This window comes from Malus domestica, chromosome 15 (genome assembly GCF_042453785.1).
Source record: "Malus domestica chromosome 15, GDT2T_hap1".
Lineage (NCBI taxonomy): Eukaryota > Viridiplantae > Streptophyta > Magnoliopsida > Rosales > Rosaceae > Malus > Malus domestica.
In genome coordinates, this window is record NC_091675.1 from 23,991,490 (window position 1) to 24,010,242 (window position 18,753).

The window sequence follows — 18,753 nt, forward strand, 5'->3', positions numbered from 1 at the left end:
AAAAACTGGTTCCTTTTCTTTCATCTTTAATATTGCAGATTAGTTTACTTTTATTAATTAAATTCGTTTTTAATTTAAGTAGTTTATAAAATCAATCATCTCAATATCTACTTTACAATAATTAATTGGAATTTGGTTTGCTTCGAAGTATTTAATAATCCCTGTGGAGAACGACCTTGCGAGATCCATTTATACTACAATAACCTTGTAATTCTTGCAAGTATTATAGGAGTTTTTAGCCTGCTCATGTGTGTAATAAAATCCCTATCAGTCACGAACTTCCTTGCCTTTCCATCACCCAACCTCGTCCATCAGCAACTAGATAGACACCTCTTGATCAGTTGTCAGCTCTTCCATAGGCACGTCCCATTGTTGCTTAGAGAGGTTGGTGAGGTACTTGTCCTTCTTCTGAATCATAGAAGCCTACAAAAAATAAAAAATAAAAAACTAAGGGAAGCCGATTAAAATTATCGATCATATTTTAAACCTTATTTATTGTAATGAAATTTACAATTACAACATATAAATGAATACTTACATAAATTTTGTTCACATCCTCGTTGCCGTAATTGGCATGCGTCTCCCCTAAATCTCCACCTCTCGGAAATGCTCCTCAGAGTTCCTCGACTCGGCAAGATAGGGGTCGAGAACTAGAGTGAAGAAGGTATGACTTCTTCATCCAATTACCTTTATTTGTTGCCGATTTTTTATGTCCATTAAGAACTATTGTTCAACATAACTAAAAAAAAACTCAAAAATTGAACAAAAATTTAAAATATAAATAAAATTAATTACTTACAACTTTTCACTCTAAAAAAGAGTGCACAGCCATAACCACTTGTCCAACCCTCCAGAAATCCTAGGTGGAACGGTAGTAGTTGCCTCAGGCTATGCACATCTTTCGTAGCACTTGTGTAGCTCGTACTTCCACTCCTTATATCAGTTGCTCCACACCTGGTTTATGTAATCGACACATGCCTTGTGTTAGTGGATATTTATTACACATCATTGTGGGCCTTTGACCACCGATAGTAGAACTTAGCAAACAAACATTGTTGTCTGGCAAAGCCAACCTAGCGGACGAAGACTAGATTTATTGGGCAAACCATCAGATATTGCTTGCCATTTTTTCTCTCTTCGTGTCAAAAAATTTCACAACGAATTTTGACTTGCCTTACGATCACTTTCCCTCGCGTAAAGATTTTTAGTAAACCCTAAATCCTGACATCTTTGTCCTACCAACCAAAAATTTTGTTGGGTAAGTAAAGTCTGTTTACCCGACAAAATTTGATTTGTCAGACAAAATTTTGTAGGGCAAAGCCCAATTTTCTGGAAGTGGCAGCTGCTTGCCACCGATCATAAGCTATTATAGAGAACAAAATCAACAAACTTGTCTGATTATATTATTACACATGGTGCTTTACCGCAGTGTTAGAAAGCAATCAAGCATGTGTACCCCAGTGCGAGTTCGATCCCCACCATCTCCTTTCTCGCCTTACAACTAACAATTTAACCTATTAACACTACTATTTGTAAAAAAATAAAAACAAAAATATTTAGGAAGATTAACTAGACTCTGGTCATTGACTGCTGTTATATAATATAGTACATCGGGATCCCACAATCTTACAGGATGTATGTCATTGATAAATTATCTTCACTAGTTTTGAAAATTCTACAGTGCTTCGTGTTAGGAGTATTAAGATCCAATGGGTAGGAAATGGACAAGTGTCAAAAGATCATGAAGATAGTTAAGTTGGTTATATTGTTACTTAGAGTGTAAGCTACAAAGTGTTAGGATATATAGCTTGTAACAATTCATTTGTAACTGATAAGAAAAGATATAACAGTTCTTAACAGTTTTCTCTCTCTAATATCTTCGACATTCTTCTTCTCTCTCTATCTCTTTCTTTCTTCTTACTTTTGTATAATTCTTTCCTTAGATAATTTCAAATGGTTTACATGGTATCATCGCCGGAACAAGCATAAAAGCTTGACGGATTTGTCGATCTTGGTTTTCATTGCTTCCGCTATTGTGATTGGTTTCTGGTTTATTAGTATACTATGATTGGATTTGATTCTTTTCTGTTATTTGGGGTATTTTCTCTGTACTTCTCCGTCCGGTTCTTCAATCTTCCGAACGTGCCTACCAACTGTTTGTGGTTTGGTTTCTGTCAAGATTTCGTGTGATTTCTTTACAATTTGCAACAATGGTGACAACTGCTCAGTTACAGATCTTACAATCTCCAATTACTTCTTTGATTTCATCTGTTTCCAGTTCGGTTAATGTGAAATTGGATGAGACGAACTATTTAGCTTGGCATTTCCAAATGCAGCTCCTGCTTGAAGGTCATAGCATAATTGGTTTTGTTGATGGTTTAATGTCCTGTCCTGCTCAATTCAGTCAAGATTCCTCTGATGGTTCAGCAATTTTGTCTGGTGATTCTTTTACAAGGGTTCCAACTGATGATTACAAGATATGGAAGATGCATGATAAAGCGTTGATGCAATTAATTACTGCAACCTTGTCTCCTGCTGCAGTTTCTTGTGTAATTGGAAGTACTAGTTCTAAAGAACTGTGGACTCGCCTCAAAGACCAGTTTTCTACAGTCACAAGAACAAGTATCTTTCAACTCAAATCTGAGCTTCAGACAATTAAGAAGGGTAATGATTCAGTCACATTATATTTGCAGAAAATTAAAGAAGCAAGAGATTTATTGTCTGCTGTTGGTGTATTTTTTGATGATGACGACATTGTGATTCTTACGTTAAATGGGCTGCCTGTTGAATTCAATACCATAAGATCTATGATTAAGGGCCGTGAAACTATGATATCACTGAAAGATCTTCGATCTCAGTTACTTGCTGAAGAAAATTTACTTGAGAAAGGCTTTAATTCACCTGTGTTATCTGCATTCATGGCACAAAGTAATAGTTTTCCTTCCAAGAATCAGTCTTTCTCTGGTTCTGGTACTACTCATGGCAGTTCTAATTCTACTGGCTACAAGGCATTCAACTACAACAATAAGGGTAGAAATCGGTTCAATTCCAACTTTACTCCGAAGTTTGGCAACAACAAAAATTTTCAACCGAACCATGCTCCTGGAATTCTTGGTACATCTCCACCAAGGGCTCAAAACTATGGTGTTCACAATCAACCATGTCAGATTTGTGGGAAGAATAATCATTTGGCTTCTACTTGTCGGTTTCGGAATACAACCACATTTCAAGGCTGTCAAATTTGCGGTAAAAACAATCATTTTGCTGATACTTGCAGATATAGGAATGCAATTGCTTCTTCAAGCTGTCAGATTTGTGGCAATCCTTATCATACTGCAGAAACTTGTTTTCAGAAGAATTCTAATTCACCAATGAATGCAGTGCATGCTGCTACTTCTCCTTTTTCAGTACTACCTACACCTACACAGCAACAAGTTTGGCTTACTGATTCAGGTGCAAATAATCATATGGCTTCCGAGTTGAGCAATCTTTCCTTAGCTACTACATATCCTGCAAATGAAGTAATCCAGACTGCTAATGGTGAAGGTTTAGCTATCTCTCACATTGGTTCCTCTCTCTTATCAACTCCAATGCAGCCTATAAAGCTCAATTCTGTCTTATATGTTCCGAAACTATCATAAAACTTGTTGTCTGTACATAGAATCTGTTTGGATAATAACTGCTGGTTGATCTTCGATGCTTTTTCATTTTGGATTCAGGACAAAACCACAGGGAAGACTCTCTACAAATGGCTGTGTAACAATGGATTGTATCCCATCATCTCATCGTGCTCTCCTCTAGTCAACGATAAAGGCCAACCTGTAACTTTTCTTGGCAAACAAGTCACTGTCAGTATTTGGCATAAGAGGCTTGGTCACCCGTCCAATCAAATAGTTTCTCAGATGTTAAGCACTTCCAAAATTTCTTGTGTTGCTGATAGTACTCCTTTTCTGTGTTAAACCTGTCTAGAGGGCAAGTTTAGTAAACTTCCATTCTCTCCCTTAGTTCCAAAGTCTGTAAATCCATTTAGTATTGTTCATAGTGATGTGTGGGGCCCTGCTTCTTGTGTGTCTTTAGAGGGATTCAAGTATTATGTGACTTTCATTGATCATTGTACCAAGTATTGTTGGATTTTTCCAATCTGCAATAAAAGTGATGTCTTCCCAACTTTTGTGTCCTTCTACAATTTTATTTTCAATCAGTTTCATACATCCATAAAAGTTCTTCAAAGTGATAGTGGTGGTGAGTATACAAGTAAGGCATTTCAACAGTTTCTTCTTGATAAAGGAGTAAGTCACCAGATGTCCTGCCCTTATACACCAGAACAAAATGGCACTGCAGAGAGAAAACATAGACACATAATTGAAACATCCATTACCCTATTACAAACTGCTTCTTTACCATTTCTGTTTTGGTCATTTGCCTGTCAAACATCAGTTTATTTGATTAATAGAATGCCTTCATCTACATTAGATCATAAATCACCATTTCAGTTGCTACATAATACTCTCCCTGAGATCCACCACTTGAAAGTTTTTGGGTGTTCATGTTATCCGTGGTTAAGACCATACACTAGCACAAAACTCGAACCTAGAACAACAAAATGTGTATTCTTAAGCTATGCTTCTAAGTATAAAGGGTTTCTCTGCTCTGATGTGTCTAGTAAGAAAGTTTATGTGTCAAGACATGTGACTTTTGATGAAACTGATTTTCCTTACAAATCCTTGGTTCTCAAATATCAATCAGTTAGTTCTGCACCATTACCATCACTCATTCCTTCACCTATTCCCATACCTGATCAAAATAGTGTGCTTGTCTTACCACCAACTCAGAATCTTTCCACCTTTGGTCAATCCCTTGATTCTCCTGAACACTCAAGTTCCGATACTACATTGAGTCATCTGTCAAATACTGATATGCATCAAGTCTCTCCTGAGCTCCAGTCCATATCCGAGGCAGCTACAAGTTCACACTCAGCCGAATCAGTCTCTAATCAATTCATTGGTGCAGCAGTTACACAGCCCTTACCTCTTACACTTCATGTGGTCCCTGAATTCCGACCTGAACACCTACAAGTGGTTCTATCTATCCTACCAATGAATCTCCACCCTATGCAGACACGGTCAAAGAGTGGTATCTCCAAGAAAATTGCTCTTTTAGCTGCTATACATGAACATTGAGGGGTTAATCTGAATCAAGTTGAGCCTGCCACATATAAGTCTGCATTAAAGTCCCCGGTATGGCATGAAGTTATGAAAGATGAGATTTCAGCATTGCATCATCAAGGTACATGGTCTCTGGTACCTCTACCAAGACATAAAAACTTAGTAGGCTGTAAATGGGTCTTTAAGATCAAAAAGAATGCTGATGGTTCTATTGGGAGGTATAAGGCTCGCCTAGTAGGTAAAGGGTTTAATCAAGAAGAAGGTATTGATTTTGGGGAAACCTTTAGTCCGGTTGTGAAGCCTGCAACAGTAAGACTAGTTCTAGCTCTCTCTGCACATTTTGGTTGGACATTGCGGCAATTAGATGTGAAAAATGCTTTTCTCCACGGTATCTTGCAAGAGGAAGTATACATGACTCAACCACCTGGATTTGTTGATTTCAAGCATGAAGATTATGTGTGCAGGTTGCATAAATCTTTATATGGCTTAAAACAGGCACCAAGGGCCTGGAATGAACGGTTTACTCGATTTCTCCCATCCTTGGGATTCAAATCCACATATGCCGATTCTTCACTCTTTGTAAAGGTTGTTGACAGTTATGTGGTGATTTTACTCCTATATGTGGATGACATTATTATTACTGGCAGTGGTACACAAGCAATTACTGAGGTCATTCATTCCCTTACCCGAGAGTTTGATATTAAATATTTGGGACCCCTCCACTATTTTCTAGGGATTCAGATTTTACAGAAGCCAGATGGTTTATTTCTCTCTCAACGTAAGTATGTTACAGAGTTGCTAACTAAGGCTGATATGTTACTATCTAAACCATGTGCCACTCCCTGTTTGCCATACAACAGATTGCTCAAAGATGATGGCAAACCTTATAATAATCTGGCCCTTTATCCCAGTTTAGTTGGCCCTTTACAGTACCTAACATTCACTCGACCTGACATTGCCTTTGCAGTGCATCAAGTTTGTCAGTTTATGCAAAATCCTATGGAGTCCCATTTCATGGCAGTGAAACGAATTCTTAGGTACTTAAAAGCTACTCAAGGCTGTGGCATTCATTATGTCAAGAGTTCACTGGATATTACTGCATATAGTGATGCAGATTGGGCCGGGGATCCTAATGATAGGCGATCGACTACTGGAATGGTTGTATTTTTGGGATCTAATCCTATTTCGTGGTCATCTAAGAAGCAACAAACTGTTTCTCGCTCATCCACAGAAGCTGAGTATCGGGCTTTATCTACTACAACTGCTGAACTTGATTGGATTCACCAATTGTTACATTTTCTGCAGGTTCTAGTTGTGGAAAAACCAATTTTCTTATGTGACAACCTATCTACTATAGCACTGACCTTAAATCTTGTTCAGCATCAACGTACCAAACACATAGAGGTTGATGTACATTTTGTTCGTGAGCGGATAGCAAAACAGGAACTGCAGGTGCATTTTGTCTCTTCCACCGAGCAGTTTGCTGATATACTTACCAAAGGCTTATCTACTCCTCTTTTTCAAACTCATTGTGCCAATCTCAGGCTCACATTCTCTGCCCCTGAGCTTGTGGGGGGATGTTAGGAGTATTAAGATCCAATGGGTAGGAAATGGACAAGTGTCAAAAGATCATGAAGATAGATAAGTTGGTTATATTGTTACTTAGAGTGTAAGCTACAAAGTGTTAGGATATATAGCTTGTAACAATTCATTTGTAACTGATAAGAAAAGATATAACAGTTCTCAACAGTTTTCTCTCTCTAATATCTTCGACATTCTTCTTCTCTCTCTATCTCTTTCTTCCTTCTTACTTCTGTATAATTCTTTCCTTAGATAATTTTAGATGGTTTACACTTCGAACTCATAATATGAAGATTATGACCGTTATATTGTAGTTAGTACAACTATTTTTTGATTAAATAATCTACACTAAATTACGAGAAAGATGATTTGAATGCAGTATGTCAAACGCAAAGACGATTATTTTTAACTAATTAAACTACAAGTTATTTATAATTAATATATCTTTTATGATAACTTCGAAATAAAGAATGTTCTGAAACAACATAAAAAAGTTTCACCTAGGCGCTACGCTCATGAATCACTCACGCTGTTGAAACTTCTTCTCCTATCCAATAACCACCAATCCACATGCATGAATAGCTTTGTCAAGGGACATGATCTATGCTAGCTCTGCACCAAGAATTTTGTCCATCCTAGCTTTTGCCAGTTTCGAAACCCTACCCACTCTCTCCCTATAGGTTTTGCTGAGCATGACCTAGCTATTTGGCCATTTCATTTCATTTTTTGTCGTATTTCAATGTAGGGGGACCAACGTAAAAGGGAATGTTTAGGATTAAGAACCATCCATTTTTATCCTTTCAAGGAATTTAGTGTCGACCTTTTCTCAGTGTCCCAGCTATAGCCAGTTAGCTGCAACTCTATGATATGATATGCATCCTTCAAAAGAGAAATGGTAAGAGATTCTTTTAAAAGTGAGATTTCTCTAACAATTTATGGCACAATGTTTTATAATGTTGACTTATAAATGAAAGTTAAACTGTGAGGTGACAGAAAGTTCATAAAGAATCTTACTTTGAGATAATTTCTTTAGTATTTCTCTCCTTACAAAAATGCAAAAATGATGTTTTCGTCCAAGGAATTTGGTTTCGACCTTTTCTCGGTAACCCCAGCTAACTAGTTATTAGCTGCAACTGTATGATATGATATGCATATCCTTATGAAAACGCAGATATGATGTTTGCATATTCAATAGTTTGGAAAAGATAATATATACCTGATCCCAAGAGAGTAGTACGCAAACAAACCCTAATGGCAAAATATGTTCTTTATGTGACATTGAAGATTTTGAATAATCCAAAGCGACTAATATTGTTTTTTTGTGATCGTAGGTAAGATTGATTAGGACCATCAAGGGCCCTAGGGCATATATACAAGAAGTGGATGAGTTATAAGGTTTATTTTAGTGCAGCCAACTGTCAATGCATCCGGCCCCCTCTATATGACTAGAGAATATTTTACGTACGAGCTATAGCAACATTCATATATTCTCAAGTTACTATTTGCAGAAATAATGTATACAATTATATGATAGGATCGGTCCCTTGTAACTTTGTTCTTGATATTGGTAGAGTTCGACTTAGTGGTAGATTTAGGATTCTAACATTGAGTGGTCCCAATATAAAAGTTTTAAAAAATATGGGACAAAAATAATATTAAAAAATTAAACGATAATAAATTAAATTTTCATTCATAATCTTTATATAGACAAACATTACAAGCTACAAAAACTAAAATTGACACGATGAGGTTTCATACTCTGCGTGTCATGCTAGTTTCATTATCAATAAAAAAATAATAATAAAAAAAAAGATTGATGATGATTTGAAAATATCTAAAATTGGAGTTGAACTATTCGGAATTAATATGATTGGAACTATCCAAAATTAGAGAAATATTTGGAAAAGGATTTTTAGAACTAATAGATGATGATTTTTGCTGGTGGTGGCATGGGGATCGGTTGGGTGTGGTTGGAGGAAAAAGGGAATTGGAATTGGGAATTACCCAATTGGAGAAAGCGAACGCAAAATGAGACTGGTAGAGATCTCGGGTAGGCGGAAAGGGAATATACTCTCTTTATTTTCTTTAATTAAAAAGGGTCTCATCCACGTGGCTTAATAGGAAGACTTGCTTTTAATTATTTTGTTTTAAATAGGTTGGCTCAAAACAACATTGTTTTGGCCAAATCTTAAAAAAAAAATTTAAAAAAAAAACAGAATAGTCTTCTTCACATTCGTTAATCATTTGTAGAACATGCATCTGCTGATCTGCTGCTGCACTCTTCTCCTCCACCATATGACTTGAGTGGTTCTCAGAGGTTCTCACAACCACTTATTTGAACTTCCGGGTGGTTCAGGACCACCTGGATTCCTTAATGTATTCGCCATTGGTTCAACTTGCACCTAAATGAGCGATTATGATGTTTTGCAATTTTTATAGTAGCTAGAGAAATGCTTGTAATATTATCAAATATCAATACTAAGTTTTACTAAAATCAGATTGATCAATAATTCAATCGAGTCACAATCATATCATCACTAAATTCACAAATCTAGTACTTATAAATTTTTGGTAAGGAAAATGTACTTTTGTCACCATTGGTTTTAAAGGAAAATTATAATTTTTAAGAGAGTTCACGGCATGTATAATTCATCTTATCCTTCTTGTAATACAAAATTGATGAAAAGTGATCAAAACATCATGGATTATTTTTATTTTTATTTTGGTAATATTAGTGACTTGCATTTTGCGTATTCTTTGTTTAAAACAAATGGAATCATGAATGGATGTGATCTAATGCATCTACTTTAACTCAAGGAACTGAGCAAAGCCAAACCTACATAGTCCATAACTATTTTTGTGTTGTATATTAAACAATTAAGGGGTACATGATCAATCGTTAAATTCCTACTCTAGGAGATTTGAAATGAAAAACCATTTATATATGGTTCCTCTTGCATGAATTGTGCAAAGGAAATGAAAGGAACATTAGTTGGTACAGGCTGCGAGAGAGAGAGAGAGAGAGAATTATTGATCACTAGAATAAAAAAGGACGAAGGGTGAGGAGCCCCATAAAAGCTGTATCGCCGCATGGAATATGATATTTTCCGGATCCTCTTTGTGAAAATTCGAAAGATCAATCAATTATGTTCGTTCATTGTAAATCATACGATTAAAAATTATTTAAAATTTTTAATTGAAAATTGAATATAAATAATAATTAACAAAAACTAATCACACAATATAAATAAACGGAATTGATTGATTGATTCTCGGATTCATATAAAAAGGATCCGGAGAGGATTCTTGTCCTTGCTGCATAAGGAGAGGACACATGCACATTAGTCGGGGTCTATTTAGAATGTGGAATTCTATCACATCCCATATTTCGAACCCATATGCATGTGCTCATCATGTCATATCTAATCCCGTACATTCCTTAATAATTAGTGGTATTATCATATACTCTTCTCCTTTATTACTCTGAACTTTTTGCATGGAGGTCGGAGGATGATTACTAATTACAGTTATGTTTTTTTAATTCAATCCTATGAACAACCTGATAACCGTTGGGTTTTACAAGAAGAAGTTTCAATATAATTAAAAATTGTATTATCAATACAATTTATTTGCATTCTTATGATACTATACTAATTAACTTAACATAGTTTCTTTACTTATAGTAACATTTTTTTTTACTGTTTGTGTTGTATTAAAAGGAGCGAACTCCAAACATATATATCCTAATTCAACCAACTCTATCCATCCCTTACCTCCCTTGGTCTAATCTTTTGAAATATGTAAATGAAAGTGTATGTTTTCAAATTAACCAAAACATGAGCCTGTCAAGCTATTTTAGAACAAATGAATATTATATATTTAAAGTTAATTGTCCTAATATAATAGAAAACATGGTTTTAGATTTTGAGGGTGATTCGGCGCGAAACGAGCAAGTGATTGACACAGAAAAAGCAGCTGATAAGGACTGAGCAAGACAGAAGTATAGTAAAGCAATAGAGTGCCGAGGATCGAGGAACGACTGCCCCACTCAACCCACAACCAACGTTGACGGCGACCTTGATTCCCTACCAGCGCTGCCCCTTCCGCCCCCGCGCGCTGCCCAGTGCCCATTCCCATGTAATATCATTGACGTCTTCTGTCGTCTTCTGCTGCCCTCACGCTGCCCGACCTTCACAGGTAAAAGCATGTCGGTCTGCTCCTTGTCTATAATATTACGTCTCGCGCTCCGGACGGCACGCGCGGTCAGATACGTACGTAGACAATACTATTAACATCACCATCCATTCACCAATAATTTCGACATTTGTTTCCTTTTTTTACTTACCAACCATAAAAATAAAAAGAAAAAAAAATATCTAACGTGGAGCATTATGTATTTTCCTTTTCATGGGACCTTATTTATTTATATTTTGCTTCCTTTTTCATTCACATATCGTTTTCTTTAGAAGCAAAGTGCAAATGTGTGTTGTTTGTGCCGCTTTAAATTGATATATAATTTCCCTTTGCATGTATAGATGTGTTCATGAATTTAGAACAAAAAAAAGTCCTTTGAATTCAAAGCCAGCCTTCTTGCTCAATTTGGTTTCATGGGTAGTCATTGTTTGTTCAGAGACTTGATCCGATGGTAGTGCTTTGGTCAAAGATGAAAACTGATCGATCAGTTCTGGCTTTGATGTGCCTGTTGCTCAAGTAAAGTAGTGTTGCATTTTGCTTTACCATGCATGCACTATTAATTTTTATAATGTGAGAATTACACTGTCAGATGATATTACTTATTCAACTTATATTCTAATATATCTATTTATTTAATAATAGCACTCTAAATTGAAAAATGTATCATTACACTAATAGTTAACATTAGGTGACATTCGACATGAAAAAATTTCTCACTATTATTCACCTTTTACAGAAACTATCTTCAATTTCTTAATTAGCGCTATATTCATTAATTTGGATTCTTACGGTCTTAAATATTGTATATCATCTTCTCCTGATAGAATTTGACAGTCTTTATGTCTAAATTCACTATTTTTCCATTAAATATTTGTGACCTGATTGAATGTGAATTGTGACTTGGCCAGAAAGATAAAGCATTCACTCTCTTTCTTTTTAAATATAGTTTATAATGAACCTAGGATTAGGTTGTATTAGATCTGTGTTGGACCTACCCGCTCACTATTCCATTCACATGCTTCACGGAGTTAATTAGATTTTGATTTACTGTAGAATTTCAATTGAAAATATATTTTTTAAGAGTAGGAATTTCCAAGATAAATCAATAATCACACATTAGCCTCTGTGTTATCTTGTAACTTAAGCGATAAGATTTAATCTTCACAATTAACAATCTTCAAATCAAGATGGCGATTGATCACAGATTGTTCCAAAAATATGAGACATGTAGACCCCTCATAGCCATTTTAATTCACTTCTTATATTCCTTCCAGATTCTCAAGTAGTCCAAACAAACACGAATCAAAGTAATTTGCATTCAAACCACAAGCTCTTCGAAGGCAGCTCGTTTCACACAATCAAGTAATCTGCTATACGTACTGTGGGTTGTTGTCACAGAATTAAGAGAATAATTGCTCCACATAAACTTGAATAGTGATTGAATGAGCAGCTAGCTAACCAATAAAGGTTACATCAACCTGGTTAATTTTCAATTTGTCTTATGCTAATGTAATTACTAATTAGGTGGCACAGTTTGCACGCCTAACCAAGCGCACCAGCCAATTCGTTTTTTACCTATATGACCAAGGTCTACTAAATGTTGAGCTTTTAGGAACATTTCATACTATCCAGCCTCTTCAATGTGAAATAGTTCATGATCGGATTAAGCAGCTGGTCAATACTGCTAAATTATCTGTAAAAATGATCTCCATGAATGTTTTTCAATACTCAATACTCAATACTCATAGGTAAGCTAAGCAATCAGTAATATTGTGACAATCTATATTGTGCCCTCATATTATAACACGTGAATTAGTAATATTTAGACTTAATTTTCATCCCACTTTGAATGGGATAATCTTTTGTATGATCAATAGTTCAAATATTTGTTTTGTTAAGTTAAGATTAATGCTAAACTCAATTGCCACGCATAAGTGATTGAAAAAAGTCGATTTGGTTTAGATCTCACGAAGAGCGCCGCACATACAGATTTCAAGGATGAACAGTAATTTTCAAATTATTAACAACAAAACTGATTTCATGGATTCTCGACTGCATTGTTGGAAAGAAACAATGATGAATGTTTCAAATGCAAATGAAATGTGCTCTCGTGCAGTATTTGTTCTCAGACAACAAACCACACGTTCGAATCATTACTTGAATTAGGTTTAATTACTCAATGTGTTCAACCTAAACCCAATGGCCATCAAAGATACATCAGCTGGGGCTCTCTGCTAGTTAGCTCTTTGGTGTAGTGTCTGTGTCTGTGTCTGTGTCTGTGTGGGGAAGGCAAATTGAAGCCATAACTTTCGGGCAGTGGCTTTATAGTTACTGTAGGGCATTGGCTTTACACGTACTTCCATGTGATTAGCCAACTCCTCGAACTTATAATGATGATTCTCGAACAGCATCTTCAGGAAGGAAACACAATAGACCCCCCCACACACAACAAAGATTATTCTTTTAGAAAACTTAATTGCTATTATCATTATATATTCTCTTCTGCACCCCCCACTTCCTGTAATATAAAACTTCTCATTTTATAATGCCAATTGCCAAGCCATTCGTTTATAATTGATACAATGCAAAAGCGTTTGTGCACTAATTTAAGCCCCCCACTTTCTAAAAAAATTGAGAAGAAATAAACTTATATACTTACAAAACACCTGGGATTTGGATAAAACAAATTAGGGTTTTGCTCAATGTATCATTTCATTGGGTCTTTAATCAGAAATTTAGCACACTAGTTAAGTAGCTAGCTAGAGTGACTAATTTTTCATTATCATATTTAGTTGGCTATTCAACAGCTGCATGGATAATATAGAAGAAAAGGTGATTTGGATTTAATTAAGTTCCTTCGGCTAACTGTTATTGGAATCATTAGGGAAATAATGCAGTCTTGTTAAACTTATATTTTTTCACAGGACAAAAGCGTTGGATGATCAGAAGGGTAGAATAGACTGGGAATTTGGGAAAAGACCATTTGCTTCCTTCCAAAACCACTTACAACTGAATTCCGAATCCACCAAAATTAAATACCACTTTATGTTGTTTAGCTTAGCTATATAGATTGAAGTTTTCATATATACTGTCTTCCACATGCAGTAACCCTATATATAGTAAAGCTTCCTCCACTATGCAATCCCTCCATTCTTTTACACCCCAAGAATATTTGACAACAAAGTCCCCTACAACTTAAGTCTTTAAGTCTCAAGGCAAGTCATTTAATTTGAATATCTATATTCCGATTCAATATCCTCGCACATAATATATATATACACACACACACACACACATATATATATATATAGTGGTTAGATCACACAAACACTAAATACACAACAAAAACCACTTTCTCATCTCTTTAGCTTTCTCTCCACTAAATACTACTACACTCAAAAAGATTTTATCTTTATTTGTTTTTCTCTTTGCTTTTGGATTGTTGTAGATCTACGAATAAGAGTAAATAAAAAAACCAAGATGATCCAAGAACTGTTTGGAGGTGCAGGCCTTAATAACATAGCAGGAGGAGGAGAGAGGAAATCGCTCACCTTTCATGGTGGTACTACTTCTTCTCCTTCTCTGTCTCCTTCACCATCCCCTTCTTCCTCAACAACTACCACCGCCACCGCCACCACAACAGCCACGGCAGGTTTATCAAATACTGAGAACTTGAGATGCCCAAGATGCGATTCTTCCAACACCAAGTTCTGCTACTACAACAATTACAACCTCACTCAACCCCGCCACTTCTGCAAGACCTGTCGCCGCTACTGGACAAAAGGAGGAGCCCTCCGCAACGTTCCAATTGGCGGCGGCTATAGAAAAAACAAGAGTGTCACCGGGTCAACGGCTTCCATAGACAAGACCGCCGCAGGGAAGTTGAAAACGGTGGTGTCAGAGATTGGCCGTTCAGGATTTGGTGCGGGGTTCGATCAGGAGGTCCAAGCAAGCCCAATACTATGGGGCTCGCCCCAGAATTCTCATTTACTAGCCCTGTTAAAAGCCAGTCATCATCAAAACCCTAACCCTAATCAACTTTGTAATTCTGTAAATGTGAAGGAAGAGGGAGGTATGAATATGATTGGGTCCCACATGATGACTACTGAGGCAATTGCAATGAGTACTGCTCGAACCCTGGGTTTGGATCCAGTGTGCCAGGCTCCTTCACTTGGCCTGTGCAGCTCTTTCTGGAGAAACAACAACCAAGATCAACCACCTCCAAGCCATCACCAACAAAACGGTTTCATTGTTGGTCATGAAGTTCAAAGCAGCAATATTGGAATTCAAGAATTGTTTCAGAGGCTAACACCATCAACATCACAATCATGTAGTTATTATTCTGACCAACTAAATAATGTGGTGGCGTCTTCATCCTCCTCATCATTGTCTTCATATTCCACGTCATCGATTTTGGATTCGTCTCCGGTGGTTGGCGGTGGCGAAATGGGTTACAGCTGGAACCCGGCGTTTACCGCGTGGTCATTTGATCTTCCGACAACCAATGGTGCATATCATTAAGTCTTTATCTAAGGGATTTCTTCTTTGTCTTAGCTTAGTTAGGTTCTACTTTTTCTTTAATTTGGTTTTGATTTTTTGGTTATGTTTGTGTGGGTTGTGATACTTATTATGGCTTTAGCCTCAGTAGCTAATAGCCACCCCTCTTTCTTCTTCTCTGTCTGTATGTGTATTTTAAGGTGTAAAGGACATATGAGGGTGTACCAACTAAGCACCAGGAAATTAAATGTTTTGTTACTTGTTAGTGGTTCTTGATTTTATCATCACATTATAATTTCCATAAAATATTAAGGGGATCTGCTTAATTAGATGCCTGAAATTTTGTTAAGGAACTGAATTGTTTTTTTTTTTTCATACACGAGGATTGACAAGAGTATCAAATCAACCTCTAACCTCTCCAATGAATCTGCTGTTATGCCATGATCCCACCGATTAATCTCTCCATATTATTTTGTGTAACTAATTAATAGTTATTAGTTGCCTGTTATAGATTGTACAAAGTCAACTATCTGATTGTATTTATTCTGTATCAATAGAATGAGCAAACAATTGAGCATTTCTCCATAACACAGATTCTTATTCTTTGCTCTATTTCCTTTCTGCCGTTCTATATTTCTCTATATGGTATCATCCTTTTTCCCAAGCTAACGCTTCCCACAGTTCGATCCTCTATGGCTTCTATATTACTTCGCACCCCACCACCTTCAACATCTCCCACACAATCAATTCTCTCATGGACATAAATAATTACCCCAGTTGGAGATCTTAATTTTCAGATATATTCTTGAAATTCATGGTATGGAAGATGTCGTGACCACCAATTCCAAACTTCTAAAGAAGCTTGCTGATGGCTCTGTCAATCCAAATTATTCTCGGGACAAACTTGTCCTCAGTTGGATCAAGGCTACCTGCTCACCCTCTATACGGTCTATACTGATTCCTTGTACCCACGGTTTCGATGCTTGGTCTCTTCTAGCAAAGTGTTTCTCTCCTCTCTCCAAGACTCGCATCCGCACTCTTCGTGGTCAACTCTGCACTCTCAAGAAAGACTCGGAGCAGTCCATGTCCGGTTATTTGATGCATGCCAAAAGCCTAGCGGATTCGCTTCACATTATTGGCTCCAGTACTACGATAGAAGAACCCATTGAAAGCCTCTTAGACAGTCTTGGTCCTGAATATAAAGAGTTTTCAACAGCCGTTCATCTCCGGCCCTCTCTTTATCTCGTATGATGACTGCTACGATCTACTCATTCAAGAAGACCATCTCATAAAAAAGAAGTCCACTATTTCCTTTTCAAGTAGAGCTGCTTTCGTTGCTTCTCGTAGCTCTGTTGGCTTGGCAAATTTTGCCCCCAGTAATCATCGGTCATCTTCCCATCACTCTTTCGAGCTAGGCAACGAGAGATTTTTCAGTGTGACCGTCACACGAAATGTTACACCTTGTATCCTTCTATAAATGGTGAGTTATGTGTGTTAAAATGTTAATAACTTAAAAATTAAAATTTTCCACCACTTGCATAAAAACACGTGGTGTACCATTTGTATTCCCGTCACAACTAAAAATTTCTCCTAGGCAACAGTCGTGGTCTAGATTTGCGTTCATCTAATCAAAACCGTCAAACTGTTGCTGTGCAAGTGTAATTGCTGAAAGACTTTTTAGCCAAAGTAGTCATTGAGATTTGCATAACTCATCATTTTAGTCCCTGACATTTGAAATCAATAGAAGTGGTCCCTGAGTTTGTCCATCATCAATCATTTTGGTCATTCCTTAAAAAATCTTCATTAAATAAAGATAAAATGACAAAAACATCCTTAATTTTTGTCAAATCATTTTGGCCCATTATTTATTAAATTGAGGGTATTTTTGTCATTTGGTCCTTAGTTTTTCAAGGAAGGAACAAAATGATTGATGATAGACAAACTCAGGGACCAATTCTATTGATTTCAAATTTTAGGGACCATAGAGATGAGTTATGCAAATCTTAGGAACCATTTTGGCTAAAAAGCCTTGCTGAAATTATAGAGAGGTTAAGTGTAAAACTCAGTTTTAATGTAAACCCTTGGATCATAGTCCAAGTGTGCAGCTACGATGTAATCTTAGGGTAAGTGATGATTTATGCCATATGTCACTTTCTCATAGGATACATGAAATGGATATTTACATGATGTAATGAGAGAATATTTCATTCTCTCTCTTCTCTCTATCGGTATTCAGTTCACAGTATGTGCGTGTGAACGTGATGAATGTAGAAGCACATTTTCCATTCTTATTCTCTCTGTAACTTCCTCTCAAATTCCAGAATCCATAATCTCCAATTCTCATCGATTGATTTCATATATAAGATAATAATCTTATGAATGTTAACATGGCCTTAGAGTCAGGTTCGATCAATTGATACCGGGCATTTAGATTTGTGAAGGAACTACCAAGAAACTTGAAATTGAGCTTGAGTTATCTGTGACTTGAGTCTAACATGGCAAGGTCTAGTAGTGGCGATAACTATGAGTTTTGGAGTATAAGGATGAAAACCATTTCCAAGTCTCACGGGTTGTAGGATCTTATTGAAAAGGGGTTTGAGAGCTCAAATTCGAAGAAAGATGATGAATCTAATGCGCAGAAGAAAGAAAAAGAAGAATCATGCAGTGCTGGGAAGATGACTCTCACAGAGAGACTTATGAAAGATACTAAAGCTCTGGATCTGATTCAGAGAGTAGTCTCATATGAGATATTTCCCATAATCTCTCATAAAGAAACCTCAAAAGGTGCATGGGATATTCTACAGCAAGAATACCATGGTGATAAACAGATTAGAAGTGTTAAATGGCAAGGTCTTCGTAGAGAGTTTGAATATACAAGAATACTGGATGATGAATCACTTTCTGTCTATCTTACAAAACTGTTTGATCTGATAAATCAAATGTGAAGCTATGGAATCTCGAGAGAGAATAGTTCAAAAATTGTTGATTAGTTCAACATATGATTCTATTTGTTCTATTATTGAGCATTCGAAGGATTTAGATGTGATTTAAGTGCAAGAAGTTGTTGCTTCCTTGAAGAGTTTTGAATTAAGGCTAGATAGGCATTCTGAGAAGAAGATCAAGGTTGTGAAGGGAGTTCTTATGATCCTAAAACACATTGTGTAGCAAATGAAAATTGTGATTTGCCAAGTTCAAACACTGAGATCATTGATCAAAGAGGAATTACAGGTCCACAGGATGATGATCACACTCCTCTTAAGTAGAAAAGCATTACAGAAGTGTATAAGAAATGCAACCTGTGTATCATTGAACCTGA

At 36.4% G+C, this 18,753-nt stretch overlaps 1 protein-coding gene across 1 annotated transcript; it reads left to right on the forward strand.

The window, feature by feature from the left end:
- The first annotated feature begins 14,106 nt into the window (after nt 1–14,106).
- Nucleotides 14,107–15,697, forward strand: LOC103431576 (dof zinc finger protein DOF2.4-like). Its single transcript, NM_001328916.1, has 2 exons — nt 14,107–14,155; nt 14,389–15,697. The coding sequence occupies exon 2, from the start codon at nt 14,421–14,423 to the stop codon at nt 15,459–15,461; it is 1,041 nt and encodes a 346-aa protein (NP_001315845.1). The 5' UTR covers nt 14,107–14,155; nt 14,389–14,420; the 3' UTR covers nt 15,462–15,697.
- The last annotated feature ends 3,056 nt before the right edge of the window (nt 15,698–18,753 follow it).